At 33.5% G+C, this 19,251-nt stretch overlaps 4 protein-coding genes across 4 annotated transcripts; 2 read left to right on the top strand and 2 right to left on the bottom strand.

Moving 5' to 3' along the window:
* Positions 1-2,268: 2,268 nt before the first annotated feature.
* On the bottom strand, positions 2,269-2,818 carry LOC133328352 (succinate dehydrogenase cytochrome b560 subunit, mitochondrial; the record flags this gene model as incomplete). The annotated part of the gene is made up of 1 exon (XM_061536922.1): positions 2,269-2,818. A coding segment is annotated over one exon (543 nt), but the record flags the coding sequence as incomplete, so codon positions are not given.
* A 2,421-nt stretch (positions 2,819-5,239) lies between these two features.
* Positions 5,240-6,007, top strand: LOC133328362 (translationally-controlled tumor protein homolog). The gene has a single exon (XM_061536934.1). The coding sequence runs from the start codon at positions 5,397-5,399 to the stop codon at positions 5,913-5,915; it is 519 nt and encodes a 172-aa protein (XP_061392918.1). The 5' UTR covers positions 5,240-5,396; the 3' UTR covers positions 5,916-6,007.
* A 3,529-nt stretch (positions 6,008-9,536) lies between these two features.
* LOC133328359 (zinc transporter 7-A) lies at positions 9,537-11,399 on the bottom strand. Its single transcript, XM_061536930.1, has 3 exons — positions 11,209-11,399; positions 10,656-11,090; positions 9,537-10,065 (listed from the first exon to the last, which is right to left on the bottom strand). Exons 1-3 carry the CDS (start codon positions 11,393-11,395, stop codon positions 9,566-9,568), a joined length of 1,122 nt encoding a protein of 373 aa, XP_061392914.1. The 5' UTR covers positions 11,396-11,399; the 3' UTR covers positions 9,537-9,565.
* A 2,240-nt stretch (positions 11,400-13,639) lies between these two features.
* Positions 13,640-16,473, top strand: LOC133328361 (protein unc-45 homolog B). The gene has a single exon (XM_061536933.1). It carries the CDS (start codon positions 13,678-13,680, stop codon positions 16,471-16,473), a length of 2,796 nt encoding a protein of 931 aa, XP_061392917.1. The 5' UTR covers positions 13,640-13,677.
* Positions 16,474-19,251: the final 2,778 nt, after the last annotated feature.

The following is a 19,251-nucleotide window of genomic DNA, read 5'->3' as shown; positions in this document are numbered from 1 at the left end:
GGTACAGTGAAGCCAAGATACGGCAATTCACATTAAATTAAGTAAAATCGGTGTAAAATGAAAGAAAAAACCGGGATGGCAATTTCATAAATTTGTTTTTCAGATATAATGTGCTCCAAAAGATTATTCTGGAATTAAATTATCAGAAAGCATATACTAATTTTTCATTTCCCCGAATTGCGTACATATTTTGTATTTCCCACTGTCTTCCAGTAACAAAATATAACAATACCCGAACGTAAGTGGCATTTTCTCAGTTCCCTTCAGCATTGTTTTTATCCTCTTATTTATTTATTAAAACTTAAGGAAAACAAAGTTTGAAGTTTTGCTCACTTCATCTCTTCTTTTTCGTTACGTTTTCTTTTTTCTGTTTGTCTGTCTGTATTTCTGTTGTGTCTTTGGAAATTGGGTGATGTTAAAATATGTGACGATACAACAGACAATGGTTTCCGTGATCATGGATGTGATACACGCCGAGTATCTTTTCACCATTCATGAAAACAATAAGGCTAGACAAAGGTAAATCTCATACCGAGTTAAAGTAGGAAGTGAAAGGCATTGTTCCAAAAGGAATAAAAAACCCATACACCAACAAATATACATAAACACCAACAAAGACAACAAGGATGAAGTGTTAAGATTTATAATACACCATTGTTTGCACTCTATTAAGGTAAGGACTTCGGGGACTAACTACTACACGATGGCTATAAGCCAAAAATTCTTTTTTCCTTTTTTATTTCGTAGAAGGTAAATTGTAACACGGCTTCAGTTCAATGGACATTCATTTTCGAAATATGTGTAGGCACCGACACCTACAAATGAAACAGTGTTCTTCATAACTGTGTTAGTAACGATGGAAGGCTTAAGTTTCTCTTGGTTGACTAATAGTGGAAGGGGTCAAGGATGAATAAACAACAAAAGTAGGAGGGGAACAGTGTGATTTACATCCATGTGTTACGCACTTTGAAAGGTTAACGCAACCGGCCGTTGATAAGAAAGTGTCTGCTAATGATGAAGTTGATATCTATTTATTTAGCATAATGAGCTGCTTCTCTTGAAAAGAAGAAAAATTTAATTAATGAAGGCAATCTATGAAGCTGCCGAATGCTACTTATCTGACTGTTCTCAAATCCTCCCTGGTAGTATGTTGTAGCATTCTTAAAGACTAAATATAACTTAATGAAAGAAAAAAAAATTCCAGTACAGAGCTAAAAATTTACATTTTAATAGGATTTTATTTGTTTTTAAAATAGGACTACTATTTTAAAAAAACAAATATCAGAAATATAAGAACGGACATAAAACGGACACTGATATAAGTTTTTTTAAGATCTGATTCAATTTTAAGGAATATTTCATTAATACTATATTTTTTAAAAGCATTTTAACAATCAAAGCATAGATTTTGTGAAGATTTTAACAAAATATATTTATTTGTTTAGTTTTGCCGTATTGATTTTAAGAATACTTTTTTATGGATTTTTAAAGAATATTTTTTCTTATAGACTTTCAGACCTAAAAGCGTGGAACTTTAATCACAAATAGACGTGGATTTTTATAGAATACAAACAAATTTAGCATAACGGTCTGAAATAAATTTAGAAAAAATTGTACAGAGTATATCGCCCATGGATTTTCAATGAATAACCAATTTTCCAGAGCTATCAGATCTAAAAATCTTAAATTTAAACAATTTCTAATACAACTAAAATACCATATAATTTCAACATGGATAAATAAAGATCGCAGCACTATATACTCAGTTCCCAAATTGCCCGAATCACTGTCAAAGGAATTATCTAGATATTCAAATTTAATTTATCTTAAGGCTGACATAACTAGTTATAGTAAAACTAAATTGTACAGTTGTAACTAGGCATGTATAAAATCAAAAAAATGCATTTAAAACTACAGTATTACAACAATCAAATTAGTTTCAACTACCTGGCATGTATCTAATACATCTAAAAAACCACACAAAAATGTATTCCCAAACAATCCAAAACAACATCAGACATCAATTATATCTACAAACATTCGGTTTGTAAACAAAAGCCCGCACAACAACAATTTAATCACATATCAATGATTGCATAATCAAATGAAAAACCACTCGAAAGGAAACAAGAAAAAAATCAAAACAAAGTTTCATGTTTTTTAAATAGGAAAAAAACTTTATAACTTAACATTTATTTATCGTTTAAGATGCCACATTGCATGTTTTCTGTGTTTTGTCTGTTGTATAAATTTGTTCTACACTGTTCTCGCTCGTTTACAGCATGGCCAAAATGGCAGCCAAAGCGAATGAAACACCAACCATTGCATAACCAGTGGAATAAACTTCTTTGATCTTCAAGAAACGGCCAGTATCCCACAACAAATGGCGGACACCGTTAACTGTGTGGAAGGCCAAGGGATAGGCAATCACAAATTTCAAGGCAGTCAAAGTGCCAGCGCTCAATTGCAAGCCTTCGATGACCGAAGCATAGTTGGCAATGTCTTGGGGTGAGGTAAGAGCAGCCAAACCCAAAGCCCAAACACCAGCTGTAAGAGCGATACCAGTACCACGGTGGGTAATGGACAACATGGAGGTCAATTGGGGCTTGTAAATTGTCAAATGGGGAGACATTTCACGTTGCAGGCGATTGTTCTTATCGAAGAAAGTTTCATTTTTGACTGTTGAGGCAGCAGGTACCACTTTCATCGAAACTTCTCTAAGATTTTGAGCCTGGGCCATTTGGAGGCCTTGGCGAAGGGCTGGTGAACGAACCAAGGAACGTGTGATAGCGTACCTAAACGAAATTGCATTATTATTTATAATTTTATTTTGAATTGTATAAAAAAAAAACTTACATTTTGTTCAGCACAACAGAAAAATATTTACGATAGAAAAATACCTGAAGACTGTCTCTTCTTCTTATTAAGCGGTTATGTGTCAAATGTGTTTGTGTTGTCACTGAATAGAGAATTGTTCTAAGAGTAATCTATTACAATATGATTATAACATTGTTGGGTTAATTAGTTATGGACGTAACGTGACTTAAATTGTGTGAAGGGCGGTTATTTTATTTATTATTGAAATGTGACATTTTTGGATGTTATACGTGAAATAAATAATGATAGAACTATTTCCAGAGTATATTTATATCAAATATGACAATTTAAATACTTTCGTTTAAATTGTTGTAACATAATTTTCATTTCTATTAAATTTGAATATATTTCAATTTATTTTGAATTTATTTGACATAGTATTCAAAACAATACACACACATTCACAAAATATGTATTTTGATTTGATGGAACAAGCCACCATGAGAAAAAATTGTAATCAGTTGGTAGCCGTGCCCTACCTTGTAATAATTATACCATGCATATATCTAAATATAACCGATTTCAATTGGGATAAAAAATGAGTTTCATCGCAATTGGTAAAAATTTGAAACCTGTACTTTGTTCACAAATATGTATGGAGAAACAGATGATCATACATAAACCGTCTCAGAACCGATATTATTTTATATAACAACAACAAAATGTGAGTCTATCGATGGTATAATTATTGCAAGGTAGGGCATAACCATGATATAATTATAACAAGGTGGGGCATAGCTAACATTTGAATACAATTTTTTCTAAAGGTGGCTTGATTTTATAAATCCAAATACATATTTTGTGTGTATTGTTTTGAATGCATGTCAAATAAATTCAAATGAAATAAGGTCGTCCAGTTCAATTTCAATTCATATCGTCTTTGTGAAGAACATTTGGACTATTTCAAAAGTTTAAAGAAGATTTTCAACTAAATTATCCTACAATTTATAAATTGAGTTGTGTTTTGGATTGTTTTTTTTTTTTTAATGCGAAACAATTAGTTTTCGCCTCGGCAAAAAAATTGACGTTAAACTTAAGTTTTCTCTATGAGTTCGCTTACTGGCTGGCCTTATATAAACCTTGGCCTGCAAGAATCTACTAGTTTTTCAATATCATAAAGCATGGTACAATTATAAAAGGTAACAGCAAATCCCAGCTGATTTGATTCTAACGTAATACTAGTGTCCATATGAATTTGACAAATTATGTTTTTAAAAATCACCCAACAGGAAAATTGGGAACGCATACTATTTCTAATTTTTCTAATTATAATTTTTCATTATTAAATGTGCTAATGTATTCAATGTACTCAATCTGCCTGCTGGGAAAGTTTGAGGAAGCAAATCTTTCTTCATGGGATAACTCGCAATTATCTGCATTTTCATATGTGTTACACATATAAGTGGCAATGGCTCAATTATAGGAAATATGTGGAAGCGATAGAAATATAAATTTTATAGATTTTCATTCATGTTTTTAAATATAATTTATTGATATTTATTTTGTTTGTTTACATTTTTCTGTCAAATGACGTTGACACTAGTATAACTTACAACAACATATTTCCATGTGGTTGTTGTATCGTTTGTGGTACAACAACACTTGCTGTTACCTTCTATTATTATACCATGATCATAAAGGAACATTTGTTATCGTAGTAAAGTGTTGTAGATTCTTGCAGTACGGGAAGAGACCATTAATTGAAATGAAAACAATTTTTACCCCGTTTGTCTGGAATTACTTTGTTATGGATGAATAAACATTGCATGGTATTTCCTACCGGATTTTGGGAAGAATTCATAACGTTCCATTCATTTTCACGTTTCTATTTATTTGTTGAAAATTTTGAAATAAACACAATCAGTTGTTGCGTATTTTTATTTTATATTTGACAGAATAAGACTCTATCTACATAGTTGCTTTTTCGTTTTTCATTTCAAGTTGCCCTATCTTATATTCATGTACCATAGGCAAGCTACCAAATTCAATATACACTACTCTTATTGTGCAATGTATATAAATTATTTCAATTATTGACAACACAGTTTCCCATACAATCTATTACAAATATGCTTGATGACCAAACGTGGAGAGTTTATGCGGTTGGCAAATGGCACAGTTGTATTAACCCAGATTATTTAATCGAACTAAACTAAATAAGTATTCACCTCTCAATAAAATTGTTTTATTAGTGACACATAACAATCTTTACCCTTTACCGAAACCCGTATTTCATCCACATTTACTCGTCATTTAATTTCATATGACCTCGTGTTATCCTCTCATCTACTACCTTTTCGCCAAGGTGATTGGCAACACTACACCCCTATCGTTCAAGCATTTGACACCATTCAAGCATGTGGAGGCATTTTTCTTTCTTTTCGCTGTTGAATTTAGCGCGTGGCAAACGTCGGTCCGGATTCCCAAATTTTTGTCCTCTCGGTGCGACCCGTAAACGAATTTTTATTTTTCTACCTTTCTACTACTGAAACAAAAAAACAAAACCAAACACCTCCAACATGAGAATCTACAAGGATATCATCACCGGTGACGAGATGTTCGCCGATACCTACAAAATGAAATTGATCGATGAAGTCATGTATGAGGTGTACGGCAAAGTTGTCTCCCGCTCCGAGGGCGATATTCAAATTGAGGGCTTCAATCCATCGGCCGAAGAAGCTGACGAAGGCACTGAGACCACCGTTGAAACTGGTGTCGATGTTGTCATGAACCACCGCTTGCAAGAATGCTTTGCCTTCGGCGACAAGAAAAGCTACACCATCTACTTGAAGGACTACATGAAGAAGGTCTTGGCCAAATTGGAAGAGAAATCCCCCGATCAAGTCGAGGTCTTCAAGACCAACATGAACAAAGTCATGAAAGACATTTTGGGCCGCTTCAAGGATTTGCAATTCTTCACCGGCGAATCCATGGACTGTGACGGTATGGTTGCCTTGTGCGAATACCGTGACATCAACGGTGAAAGTGTGCCCGTCTTGATGTTCTTCAAACATGGTTTGGAAGAAGAGAAGTGCTAAGAAGAAATTCAACAACAATGTTCAGCCAGCCAGCCTATCACATCTCTTTTTTTATACAGTCGCATTAAATTATAGTTTCAATTTTATATATATATATTTATAATTTAAGTACGCCAACCAACCAACAACCGGACGACCATGTTTTCTTTGGATACAATTGTTTGTTTGCCTAATTTGTTTAAACCAGAGAAAAATAAGAAAAAAATATAAGACTCAATTTACATGTAAAACAAAAAATGATATTTAAGATTAAAAAACTATAATAAAATTATGTATTTAAAACAAGTAACAATATGGAAAACAAAAAAAGACAACCTAAAACTTTTATATCTTGTGGTGGATGATGGGGCAGAGGACATATTGTTGGAATGTGGTGCACAATGTACCATGCCCCCACTAAACTTCCATATATGAATTCACCTTTTTTGTGGCTTTTAAAGCATGGACAGCTGTAAATTTGAGTTTGAATTGGCAAACAAATTCTATGTAATTCAAGTAAAATATTGAAAAAAAGAAAAAAATCGCATTTGCAAATAAAGAACGAAAAAATCAATTAACTTTTGATGAGTCATTTTTTCTTTTTGTTAGTGTCACTGTGTGTGTGTCTGCGAGAAAATGTGGTATGTTGCTTTTCTCGACATGTCAGCTAAGATTTGTTGAACCTTTACCTTACGCCCAAAACGTGTTGTTGTGTATTCTAAAAAAAGATTTAGGTTAAGGCGAAACAGATAACCTATTTTCTTGCATTCTTTTTAATGCAGTTTCTCGGGCATTTTTCTTTGCAATTTCTTTTTCGCCAAGCTAGACATAACCTCAAAAATTTTGTAAAGACGACATTAGAGTGGGTTGTTGTTTTTGCGAAATTTTTGGGTTTGTGAAATGGCACAAACAACAATGAACAATCATGATTACCTGTTGTTGGAGGACAAACAACATGGGTGTGAGTGCGTGTGTTCGTAGATAAAGGTGGATGGCCATCGTGTGACGACGTTTAAAAAAATAATTAGACGTGGTTGTTGTTCTAAACCAAAGTGTTGGAAAATTATACGATGACCGTTAAGAAGTAACCATATTAGTAGAATCGTTATCGTCATATCTCCTTCTTGATATGTTGGTGAATCTATGTTATGGAGGAGGGTATACATTCGAATGTAGATTGCGATATCAAACATATTTTTAATTCATAATTTTTTTTATCACAATATGATAGTGTCTATGTTGGTAATAGATTTGTCAAAAATATCAACAATCTTCGGCTTAAATTTAGCTTAAGACCGAAGGAGTCGACATTTCCTGAGTAAATTTTTAGAATTCTCTAAAGCAATAAGGGTATCAAATAAGGGCGACTGAAGTGAGAATTGCAAAAATGTAACTATCTTATTAACCTTATCATACTTCCTGTGAAATTCGTTAAGTATTTTTCATATTTTTTATTGGCCAAGACAATATGGGTATAGTTTTTAAGGGACAATAATGCACAATATATTTTTATTGGATATTCTTCGAAAGTCTTAAATACTCTTCTAATTAAAGGGAGATTCAGTCGCTTTTTGTGGCTTTTAAAGCATGGACAGCTGTAAATTTGAGTTTGAATTTGCATACAGATTCTATGTAATTCAAGTAAAATATTGAAAAAATAAAAAATAATGCACAATATTTTTTTAATGGATATTCTTCGAAAGTCTTAAATACTCTTCTAATTAAAGGGAGATTCAGTCGCGTAGGAGCTGTTATCTGTTTATTGGCGAAAGTCTTAAATCCCCGCACCAAAAATCATCGGCTTGAGTCTAGTTAAGGCCAGGTCAAATTGTTAACAAATGTGGTACTTGGAGCCCCCAATGACGGCGAAATGCCGATATATAGACTTCTAACTTTCGCAGAGTCTCATGGATAGGCCAATTGAATATACTTTCGAAGATATTAACTTTAGTACTTATGTTAGGTTATATGATTAGAATACATATTAATCTTCTATAAGGAAACCTTCAGTTTTCTATAAAAAGTGCCTCTGGTATTCTATACGAAGAACTTGTAATCTTCTATGTGAAGATCTTTTGGTTTTTATTCCATAACAAAACATTCCGTCTTCAATAAAAAAAAAAAAGTAAATCTTCTGGATTTTTATAACAAACCCGTCCGATTATCTATAAAGAGAATTTTTATATGTACTATATAAAGTAATAAAAAAATCTTGTCAAATATACGAAGAACTTTTATTTTAGATACGAAAATCTCAGTCTTATATAAGCTTTTCTAGTATTCTATAAGAAGGCCTTATGTTCTTCTATACGTAATTTTTTTAGACTTCTATAAACAGCCCTTTCGGTGTCCTCGAATAAGAGCTAATTATCTTGTTAAACAAATTTTCTGTTCTTTTACAAGATCATCCAAAATAGAATAACAGAAATTCTATAAGAAGACCTTCTTACATGCGAATACTTTCTGGTATGATATGATAAAACCTTCTGATCTTATATAAGAAGACTTTCATATGCTTCAAAGTAATAAAAAAACATTAATGAAAATATATCCTAATCTTCAATAAGAAATTCACACGGTATTCATTGATATTACCTTCTCGCTTGTTTTAAAACATCTGAGAATACCTTCTAGCCTTCTATGAGAAGAATGTCTGGTCTTCTACAAGAAAACCTTTGGACTTCTATGAGAAGACCCTCTAGTCTGTTACTTAAGAGAAAATTACCTATAAGAAGATACACTGGTTAAGTATAAAATAATTTCTAACATATTCAACATAACATATTCAGCTTTTCTTTACACTTACACTTTTATGCTAAAAAGTCGGAACATTTTATAAGAAAAAATATTTGGCCTTTTTTGGTAAGACCTTTAAGTCTTCTAGGAGTATATTATAAAAAAAACACAAAATAACATAAAAAGGACTCGCATATATTTACAGTTTTCGTTCATTTCAATTTTTTTACAATATGTATTGTTTTATAATAGCAATATGTGTATAATTGGGCAACTGTTCGTTGAACTGTTTTGTTTGTTATTCTATCTGTAAAACAATACAGGTTGGTTTTTTGTTTTTGCTAAATATGTATGAATGTATTAGATTGTTTGTAGTAATAAAATTAGACAGTCCATGATAGTGATTACTATTTTTGTTTTTCATTAAGATCTTTGTGTTTTCGTTTTTTTTTTGTTCTAATTTAGCACATGCTGTTACAAGTTTTGTATTTTTTGTATTGGTGTTACTTATTTATATAACGTTTTGTTTCAGTTTTATTTGAGAAATGTGTGGAATGATAAAATAGTTTTTTGTTTAGTGTAGCAATGTTTTGTTAAAACAAATAAATATACAACAAAAATTAAATATATTAATTGGCTTACTGGCATGTAAATAAAAACTTAATACAAAAACTTTTAACTAAATAAAAAAATGAAACATTGCAATATCGTTTCTATATAGGGAAGTAGCTTGTAAGCCAAGTTTAAACATAGGTATTTCCTACACTTAGAGATAGTTTTTAAAAACTAATTTCCAGCAGTTGGGGGCATATAGGAAGTGTTTTATGTGAATAGGATGGATGGACAAGACAACAGAAGAACTTCCTGTTTTGGGGGGAGGGTTTTGTAAATATCTTTTAAATTAGGGCTTATGTACAAATTGGTATAGAAAATTATCACACAAAATCTAGTTGTATGTAGACCTGTTTAACACCGATTGATTCGAAAATCATACGAGCATGTGTAACAACATATTTGGGATCAATATTTTTAGATACTTCTAATTTTATAGCTCCAACATAAGTATCGGAGCATAACGTCCAAAAGTGTGGTTCTTGCACCGCATACACGCCAGCCAAGCCGGTAACCTTTTGGTAGCACTGAGGTAGTAGACGATCTAAGGCAACCGGTTGACGTTGCATTAGCACATATATTGATTCCTTAATCAGACTCATCACGGACAATACAATGAGCACTGAAATGAAAATCGAACAAATTGGATCGGCAATCATCCAACCGAATAAATGCATTAATACTGCCGATATAATGACACCAACGGAACCGAGCGTATCAGCTAAAATGTGTAGGAAGACACCACGCATAATTTGTGAATTACTGCCATTTCCGGATAGGTCATCGCCATGTGAATGACCATGGGAATGTGAGTGGCCATGTCCTGTAACAAAAGAAGTAGATATTTAGAAAATGTTCAAAAAAATGTAATGAAATTCGTAACATTGTCATTTCCTTGTTCATTCAGTAGAAAGGGTTACATAAAAATAAGAATATGTGGATTTTATAAAAGAGCGGTATTGTATAGATTCTTTGTTAAGATTTTGGGGTCTTATATAAATGAAACTACCCCTAATAAAAAAACATAAATTCCTCATTTTGACGATGGCCTATCATCTATGAGATGAACATAGGAAAAAAATATATAAATTCCTACTGGAAGACTTTCTAGATTCCCTATAAATATAATTTTATGGTTTCCTATTGTCGTATTTTCGTCTATAAGGAAGCCTACTGGTTTTTATAAGTGAAATTCTTCTAAAAAATGTCCTTTTCTTTTGCAATACGTAATTCTGTTCGCCTATAAGTCTTCCAAAAGTATACATTTTATGAGGTCTAATGTTCATTCGGAGTTCTAAAATAACTTTCTAATATCGTATAGAGTAGATCTTTAGGCCTTCTCGAGTCATATTGAGTGTATACCACTCCAAAAAATACATATAATACTGAAACAAATTTCATTTTCTTTCTTACCATCATCCATTGATATAGCATGATGACCATTTGAATCCAATAAATGACTACTACTGCCACCATGAGAATGTCCATGACCACCGCCACCATGCGAATGCCCATGGCCACCACCACCATGAGAGTGTCCATGGCCACCGCCATGATTGAAGGCGTAAATGCCAACCAAATTGACTAATAAGCCCAATACAGATACCACAAACAGACGTTCATGCTTAACTTCTGGTGGTTCTATCAGACGTTCTACGCCCTCGGACAATATAAAGAATGCTACAAATATTAGAAACAGGCTATTAACAAAACCAGCCAATACTTCTGCTCTCACATAGCCATAAGAGAAACGTTCATTAGCCTTCCATTTGGTAATCACTGATGCTGCCAGACCCGCCAACAAGCCCGTACAGTCAAAGAACATGTGAAATGAATCCGATATAAGACCTATGAAAATCAAAGTAAAATATATTAGCTTATCAATAAATAATCATGACAAATTAGAAGTGTAACTACACATAAGATTGTGATTATGTTATCTGACTCTGAGCCACACACAACTTACCCAAACTATTGGTCAATATGCCGTAGAACAGTTCAACAAATGCAAAACTTAAATTTAACATAAGGAACAGAAATAAGTTCCTAGAATTTTTATCCGAGAATATTAAACGTTTCCAACTGTTCAGTGTCTCTTTAATGCGGTAGACGAAACTTCCGCGATCTCTATGTGTTAGTGGAAGCATGGTCATGGCTTTTTAATAACTGTAATTATAAAACAATTAGGGGTTTAATCGTTATTTAGGAACACATTCTGGTGTACGGAAATCTTCTTTTGCATACGTGGTGTTTACATTCGATTCTCTCTTACCCGTGTTTGTCCGTAGTTTTTTTGTTGTCTCTTGGCTAGTTGGGCTGTTAGAACGTTACGTTTTCTTAGCAGGCAACTAACTTAATTGTTTGTATGGTTTGTTGATAGCTAACTGCTTCTCAATGGTCTCGGGAGACCTTCTTTTTTAATTGGTATTTTATTTAAAGAATCAACATTTTCTTAAAGTTTCACACAAAAAATCAGGTTAATCAAAGGTAAAATACAAAAATATATATGTGAGAATCAATCTTATTGACGTTTTGATTACACTTCACACAAAAAGAGTTGCCAAGTTGCGAGATTATTTTGGTTGAGTAATCGGTTATTTGTTTTGTGTACAATGGCAACACTGGCATAGACGTGTGAATGGCACTATCTATTGAAATTTATGAGTGATGAGATTGAGATATGATTATGAGATTTTCTAAAAAATAACATATAATCTATAATTTATATTATGTTTTGGGTCTCATATAATTGTTTTTACTATGTTTTTTATCTATCCTATATTATAGTGCAATCATAATATTTAAATTTACACTTACATTAATACATTTAGTATACATTTTTATTTTTCTTCGCAGCTCCGGCAGTTTTCTAATGGTGGTGCAACCTCAACATATACTCGTTTTCAAAATAAATTTATTACAAATATATAAATTAGTACAAATATATATGTTTGTGGATTTTTAAATTGTTATGCTTATTTCTGCATTACCAAGCCAATGCACTGTCGTGTCAGAAGTCAACCGTTGCAAATAATCCATAAATATGACTTCCAATTACTTACGCATCCACCATATTCTCCAGATATTGCTCCAGCGATTATTTCTTGTTCTCAGATCTGTAATGAATGTTCAAGGGGTATAATTTTGCGCAGAAAATGATGGCTAATTCGTAAATACGACTTCTATTACTTTTTCGTCCACCGTATTCTCCAGATCTTGCCCTAGGTTTCTATTTCTTTACATTAGTTTTCCGGGTTAACCTACTTTATGAGGATTTATTTGACATATATGCAAAGGAATTGACAATTGAAACCCACTGGGTTAACGAAATCCGGTTAAATGTAATCGTACTATAAATTAGTTTAAATTTGTGCAGAATGGAGACGTTGTTTCTTAAACTAAGGGCTATATAATCAAAGGACATACATAATTTAATTACACAATTTTTTCGAGACTTTCGTGATTCTTATTTATAACTGATATGCGATACGATTGTATATTGAACAAATTTGGGAAAAAAAATTCATTGGAATTATATAAATTCTACACAATTAATTTCTATCCCCGTATATTATGAAAACATTTTTATATTTTAAGGCATGAGAGGTCCGGGACTTTTCAGCCCTTGCTTAGCGATATTCAATCATGTCATTAAATAGATGGCACTATCCACATGCCATTGCCAGTGTTGGCCTGTACATTTTAAATTATGTTTTCAGTAATAATAATTGTAAAAAAAACATTGTTACCTCATTTCAAATCTAAACAATATAAAGTAAAAATAAAATTTATAACAATTAATATAAGTGCAATCACGATAGAGCAAGAAAAAAGGATATTTCACACAATTATATAATATAGAATATATAAAAACATTGTAGAACATAATTATTTGAGATCCTACAAACATTTTTATAAAGTATTTGATTTAAAATGTGTTTCTTATAAAGCCCAATTTACCACACAAACATTTAAACATGTTATTAATTCCTGATCGACATTGGCAACCCTAACAAATAACAAAAGAGAAATAAAGACAACTGTCAATGCAGTGAAAGCATTGCGAAGAAAGCAATCAAAACAAAAACGTAAAAGTTTTTCACATCTGTTGTTTAAAAATAGAATTTTGAAAATTCCTCCGATCGGTTCGGTTCGATTCTTCCTTTACTCATTCTTACATGCAATTCAATTGTTCTGAAAAGATCGTGGGAGATCGAGAAAATTCGGGTCACAACGACAAGAAAAGTGTATTTTGTGTGTGCGACGAGGAAAATCTATAAAAGGTACAATTGCAGCAATCACATTTGGTAATAACTACGAAATTCGTGACTCATAAAGATAATAAAATCACAAATTGTAACGAAAATAAGATATTTACAGTATTTTTGTTTTTGTAGAATTGACGAAAAGTGAAAAATATTGAAAATCCAACGTAATGACGAGTTCAAATGCAACAGATGATCAGCAGCAGCAAGGGGCGGAGGCTCTAACCTATAAAGACAAAGGTAATCAGGCATTCAAAGATGGCAAATACGAGGAGGCCATTAAATTCTATACACAGGCCATAAAGAAGGGCGACAAACACAAGGAGTTGCCGATATTCTATAAAAATCGTGCACAGGCCTATTTGAAGGAATCCAAATGGGAAGAGGCATTGGCTGATTGTAATGAATCACTGAAATTGGCACCCAAAGATCCAAAGGCGCTGTTCAGAAGAGCTCAAGCCTATGAAGGATTGAAAAAATATCCTGAAGCTTACAAAGATGCTACAGATTTATTTAAAGCTGACCCCGGTAACCAATCGGTACAGCCTATGCTGAAACGTCTTCATTTGATTGTACAAGAGAAGGCTGCCGAAAATGCCAAGACTTCGAATAAAGTGCAACAAATGATGGAATTGGGTTTCGAAATGGCAACACCAATTGATAAGCGTCGTTCGGCGGTAAATAACCTCTTAGTTTTGGCTAAAGATGAAGTTGGTGCTGATATGCTGTACAAGGCAGGCTGTGTACAGAAAATAGCTTCAATTACAAAAGTCGAAAAAAATGCTGATATTTATGTAAATTTCGTTCGTGTTGTGGCGGAATTGTGTAACAATTCAGTGGAACGCACGAAGGGTGTACTAACAGAACTGGGTGTACCATGGTTTATGCGTGTTCTCGATCACAAGCATGAGGAACGTGTGTCTGCGGCACAATACTGCTTACAGACAATCCTAAACGCCCTTTCCGGCATGGACATAAAACCCGACAGTAAACCAAATAAGGAATTGGTTCAGGCGAATCAAAAGGAAATCGATACCATGTTGTCATGCCTCTTGTACAGTGTTACAGATCGCACAATTTCAGGACCTGCACGTGATGCTGTCATCGAATTGTTAACACGTAATGTCCACTATACTGCTCTGGAATGGGCTGAACGTCTAGTAGAACTTAGAGGTCTTTGCCGTTTGCTAGATGTCTGTTCTGAATTGGAGGAATACAAATATGAAAGTGCCATGGATATCACACCCTCTTCGCGTACCATTGCAGCTGTCTGCTTGGCGCGCATCTATGAAAACATGTATCACGATAAGGCTCGTGCCCGCTTTATGGAACAAATTGATGAATATATTAAGGATAAGCTATTGGATCCTGAATTAGAGTCCAAGGTGAGAGTAACTGTCGCCATTACATCTCTACTCTTGGGTCCTTTGGATGTTGGTAATCAAATCATTGGCAGAGATGGCATTTTGCAAATGATTTTGGCCATGGCCACCACCGATGATGTTTTACAACAAAAAGTTGCCTGCGAATGTATCTACGCTGCTGCCTCGAAGAAGGACAAAGCAAAGGCCCTGTGTACCGGAGGTGTTGATATTCTCAAGAAACTTTATCACTCTAAGGATGATGGTATTCGTGTGCGTGCCTTGGTGGGCCTTTGCAAAATTGGCAGTTATGGTGGTGAAGATGCCGGCATTCGCCCATTCGCTGATGGTGCCAATCTAAAATTGGCCGAAGCTTGTCGCCGCTTCCTCATTAAACCTGGCAAGGATAAGGATATTCGCCGTTGGGCTGCCGATGGTTTGGCCTATTTGACATTAGATGCCGAGGTCAAGGAGAAATTAATTGAGGATAAGGCTGCCATTCATGCCCTCATCGATTTGGCCCGCACCGGAGATCAGTCGTGTTTGTATGGTGTGGTCACGACTTTTGTGAATCTGTGCAATGCCTACGAGAAACAGGAAATCTTACCCGAAATGATTGAACTGGCCAAGTTTGCCAAGGTTCATATACCCGAGGAACATGATTTGGATGATCACGACTTCGTTCAAAAGCGTATTGCAGTTTTGGCCAACGAGGGCATCACCACCGCCCTTGTGGCTTTGTCCAAAACGGAGAGTAACAATTCCCGTGAATTGATTGCTCGGGTACTCAATGCTGTTTGCAGTTTGCAAGAGTTACGCGGCAAAGTGGTTCAGGATGGTGGTGTGAAGTGTCTGCTCAAATTGGCTTTGGAGGGTACTGATAAAGGTAAACGTCATGCCTCCCAGGCCCTGGCACGTATTGGTATTACCATAAACCCTGAAGTAGCCTTTGCTGGACAAAGAAGTTTGGATGTCATCAGACCACTGTTGAATTTATTGCCACAGGAGTGTACAGCTCTGGAAAATTTCGAAGCTCTTATGGCCCTTACAAATTTGGCTGCTATGAACGAAAGTGTTCGACAACGTATCCTGGAAGAACAAGGTCTGACGAAAATTGAATTCTATCTTATGGAAGATCATGAACTGTTGACTAGAGCTGCTGCCCAATGTCTGTGCAATATGGTTATGTCTGATGAGGCAATTAAGCGATTTGAAGGCGACAATGATCGTGTGAAATTCTTAGCTTTACTCTGCGAATTGGAAGATGAAGAAACTGTTAAAGCCTGTTCGGGTGCCTTGGCCATCCTAAGTTCCAGTTCGAAGAAATGCATTAAGAAAATATTCCAAATTAAAAATTGGCTTGAAATTTTACATGTTCTCATTGCCAATCCCAGCCCGGCGGTACAACATCGTGGTGTCGCCTTGATATTGAATATGATTAATGCTGGTGAAGATATTGCTAAAGAACTTTTGCAAACGGATATTATGGAACTGTTAAGTGGCTTGTCGCAGCTACCCGATGATGAACGTGCCAAAGCAAGAGAATTGGCAGCTGAATGCCTAAAGGCGGCTGAACGTTATAATCTTATTGCAAAAGCTGAATAGAATTGGTGATTTCTGCAATTAATGAGATTTTAAAATCACAAATTATTTTTATTTCATCATATTATTTTTTTTTAATTTTTTTATTTATATAATTTATAAATTTATGTATTTTGCATATCCATATTACTATTTTTTGCTATTTTCATAAAATCTGACAATAATTGTATGTTTATTACTATGTACTTAAATTAGTGAATTGTTTCATATTCACTGTATTTCTTCATTAATTTTTTTTACAAGAAAAAGTAAAAAAAAATAAATATTTTTATAAATGTTTTCATACTAAAATATAATTTGTTGTGTGTTTTTTTATTTTATTCTACACAACTGTGGTGTAAGGGTATTTAGCGGCGTTTCAAACTCTTGAGGTTTTGAGGAATTTGTAAACATCGTACATGCCACAGTTATGGACCAATTCTCACGAAATTTTGCATGTAGGTTCCGTTCGGATCAAAGAAGGCCCCTATTGTTGTTAGTAGTGAATGACCCATAACTTTATTTTTGTCTGTTTTTCTGATCGCTAAAGGGATCTGACCAAGGAAAAAGCATGTATCTTTTCATGATAATCGGTCAATATTTAGCGGGTCAAATGGACCCAGAAAATCAAGGTATTGGAAAAGTTGAAATAACTTTTGATATTAGGAAAATTTAAACGGTTATTTTTTTAAGCGCATTTCCAATCGAAGTGAGCCGAATTTTTAAACGGCGTGCCTGTAATTTGACATTTGAAAGGTGAAAATATATCTGCCGGGTATTGCGAGGGTCCTAGACGCGTTCTTCAATTGCAATTTAGTATTCCGGATTTTTAGAACGTGAAAATATATTTGCAGATATATAGGCCTATGTTTTGGCATTCCTCCTGTATTAAGCCATCGCCCAATTTTGACATATCGATTGTCCTATGAGCATTTTCCAACATAGTCGCCATTTCATTTGACATAATTGCCATAAAAAGTACCCGACCAATAATAATAATAATAAGCGAATAATTTTGTATGTGTGCTATTTGTAGAACTCATTGATTAATTAATACTAGCATAGCCCCGCTACGTTGCTAGCGAGTCTTTTTATAGTTGAAATAAATTAATAAACATTAATTTAGCTACAAAATATACTTTACGATTAAGTATAAATTTGAAATATTTTAATAATAGGTTTTATACCTTTATTAAGAAAATCTCAGATCTTACTCCGCATTTCTTTCGAAAAGAAAGGTTAATTTGTAATATAATATTTTGCACATCGCATCATTTATTATGCAGAGACCTGCCTTTATAGGGAAGATCAATACTAAAATTCGGATATCTGTCTCTAACCTTTCCTATTTCGTACTTTATACTACAAATTTTCAAAAAAGAAAAAAAACGTTCTTTTAATTTTTTATAGCTAAATATACATAAAAAATTTTAGGACTTTACCTCTACTCTTTCTGTCGTTCTAATTAGTACTAATTTCAAAAATATATTACTGTATAGCATAGTATTTGTAATAGTTAAATCTATGTACCGCTTTTCAGATGTCTATTTCTTCCATTATTCCATTATTCTACAGTATTTAGTATTAATTTCAAAACAATTATGATTATCATTATATTTGCAATAGATTAAGCTACATACTAAATTTCAGATTTCTATTTCTACCAGTTCCATTGTATTTCATTATTTAGTACTTTTTATCACCACCAATTTCAAAAAAAAAAATATATATATATATATATTTGCCCATCATTATATTTGTAATAAGTTAGATACCAAATTTCAGATATCTATCCCTAACTATTCCATCGTAGTAAAATATTTAGTACTTTTTAGTACAAATTTCCAAAAATTGCTTCGAATATTCTGATTTGTTCATCAAGCTGCATAAAAAATTTCACCATTTTAGTACTAATTTCCAAAGAATATTTTTGCATATCATTCTATTTGTTATAGCTTAAGCTACATACCAAATTTCAGATATCTATCCCTACCTGTTTCATCGTAGTATAATATTTAGTACTTTAGTACTAATTTCTAAAATTTGTTCAAACATTCTGATTTGCTTATTATTGACAAATCTACATACGAAATTTCAGAGTTGTAGTTCCAACCGTTCCGGCGTAAACTGCATTACCATTTAGTACTAATTTGTAAAAAATAGTTTTGCACATCATTCTAATTGTAATAGCTTGAGCTCCATATCAAGTTTCATACGTGTATCTCTACCGATTCCATTCAAATATAATGTTTAGTACCTCTTAGTGTAGTACTAAAGTTCAATTTCGTTTTTACTCATTCCACTTCGCTCGTCGTATACAAAGCTACGTACCAAATTTCAGACTTTCACGTCTAACCATTCCCTTTTAGTACGATTTTCCCAAAACCCAGCGTTATCACACGCCTACGCACCAAACCGGACCTACATGCCAAATTTCAAGTTTCTAGCTTTAGCTGTTTCGTCGCCGTTTCGTATATAGATTAAGTTCGTTGCTAATATGATGTTTATGGGTTTCTAGGAGGTACGAATGTTAAGTTCCCACCATTTGTTGTTATCTCAAATGATTAGAACATGTGATGTTATTTGGCATGCGACCAAAAATCAATTCAAAATTTTAAAACATGTTAAGGCTGAAAATTGCAGAATCATGTTCATAAATTGCGATACTTTAAAAGTTTACAGCTGCAATCACTTAATCTTAAGAATTGTTGCTATCAATAATAAAGTTGTCCACTTTTGGATAATGGCAGGTGGCAGGTATATCAAATTGAATTCGACGCCACATGGTAGGCCATTTTGTTT

The sequence above is a fragment of the Musca vetustissima genome, unplaced genomic scaffold (genome assembly GCF_032173495.1).
Source record: "Musca vetustissima isolate MV318-11 ecotype Yass unplaced genomic scaffold, APGP_CSIRO_Mvet_v1 utg5393, whole genome shotgun sequence".
In the NCBI taxonomy this organism is placed as follows: Eukaryota; Metazoa; Arthropoda; class Insecta; order Diptera; family Muscidae; genus Musca; species Musca vetustissima.
This window is presented reverse-complemented; position numbering and strand designations above follow the sequence as displayed.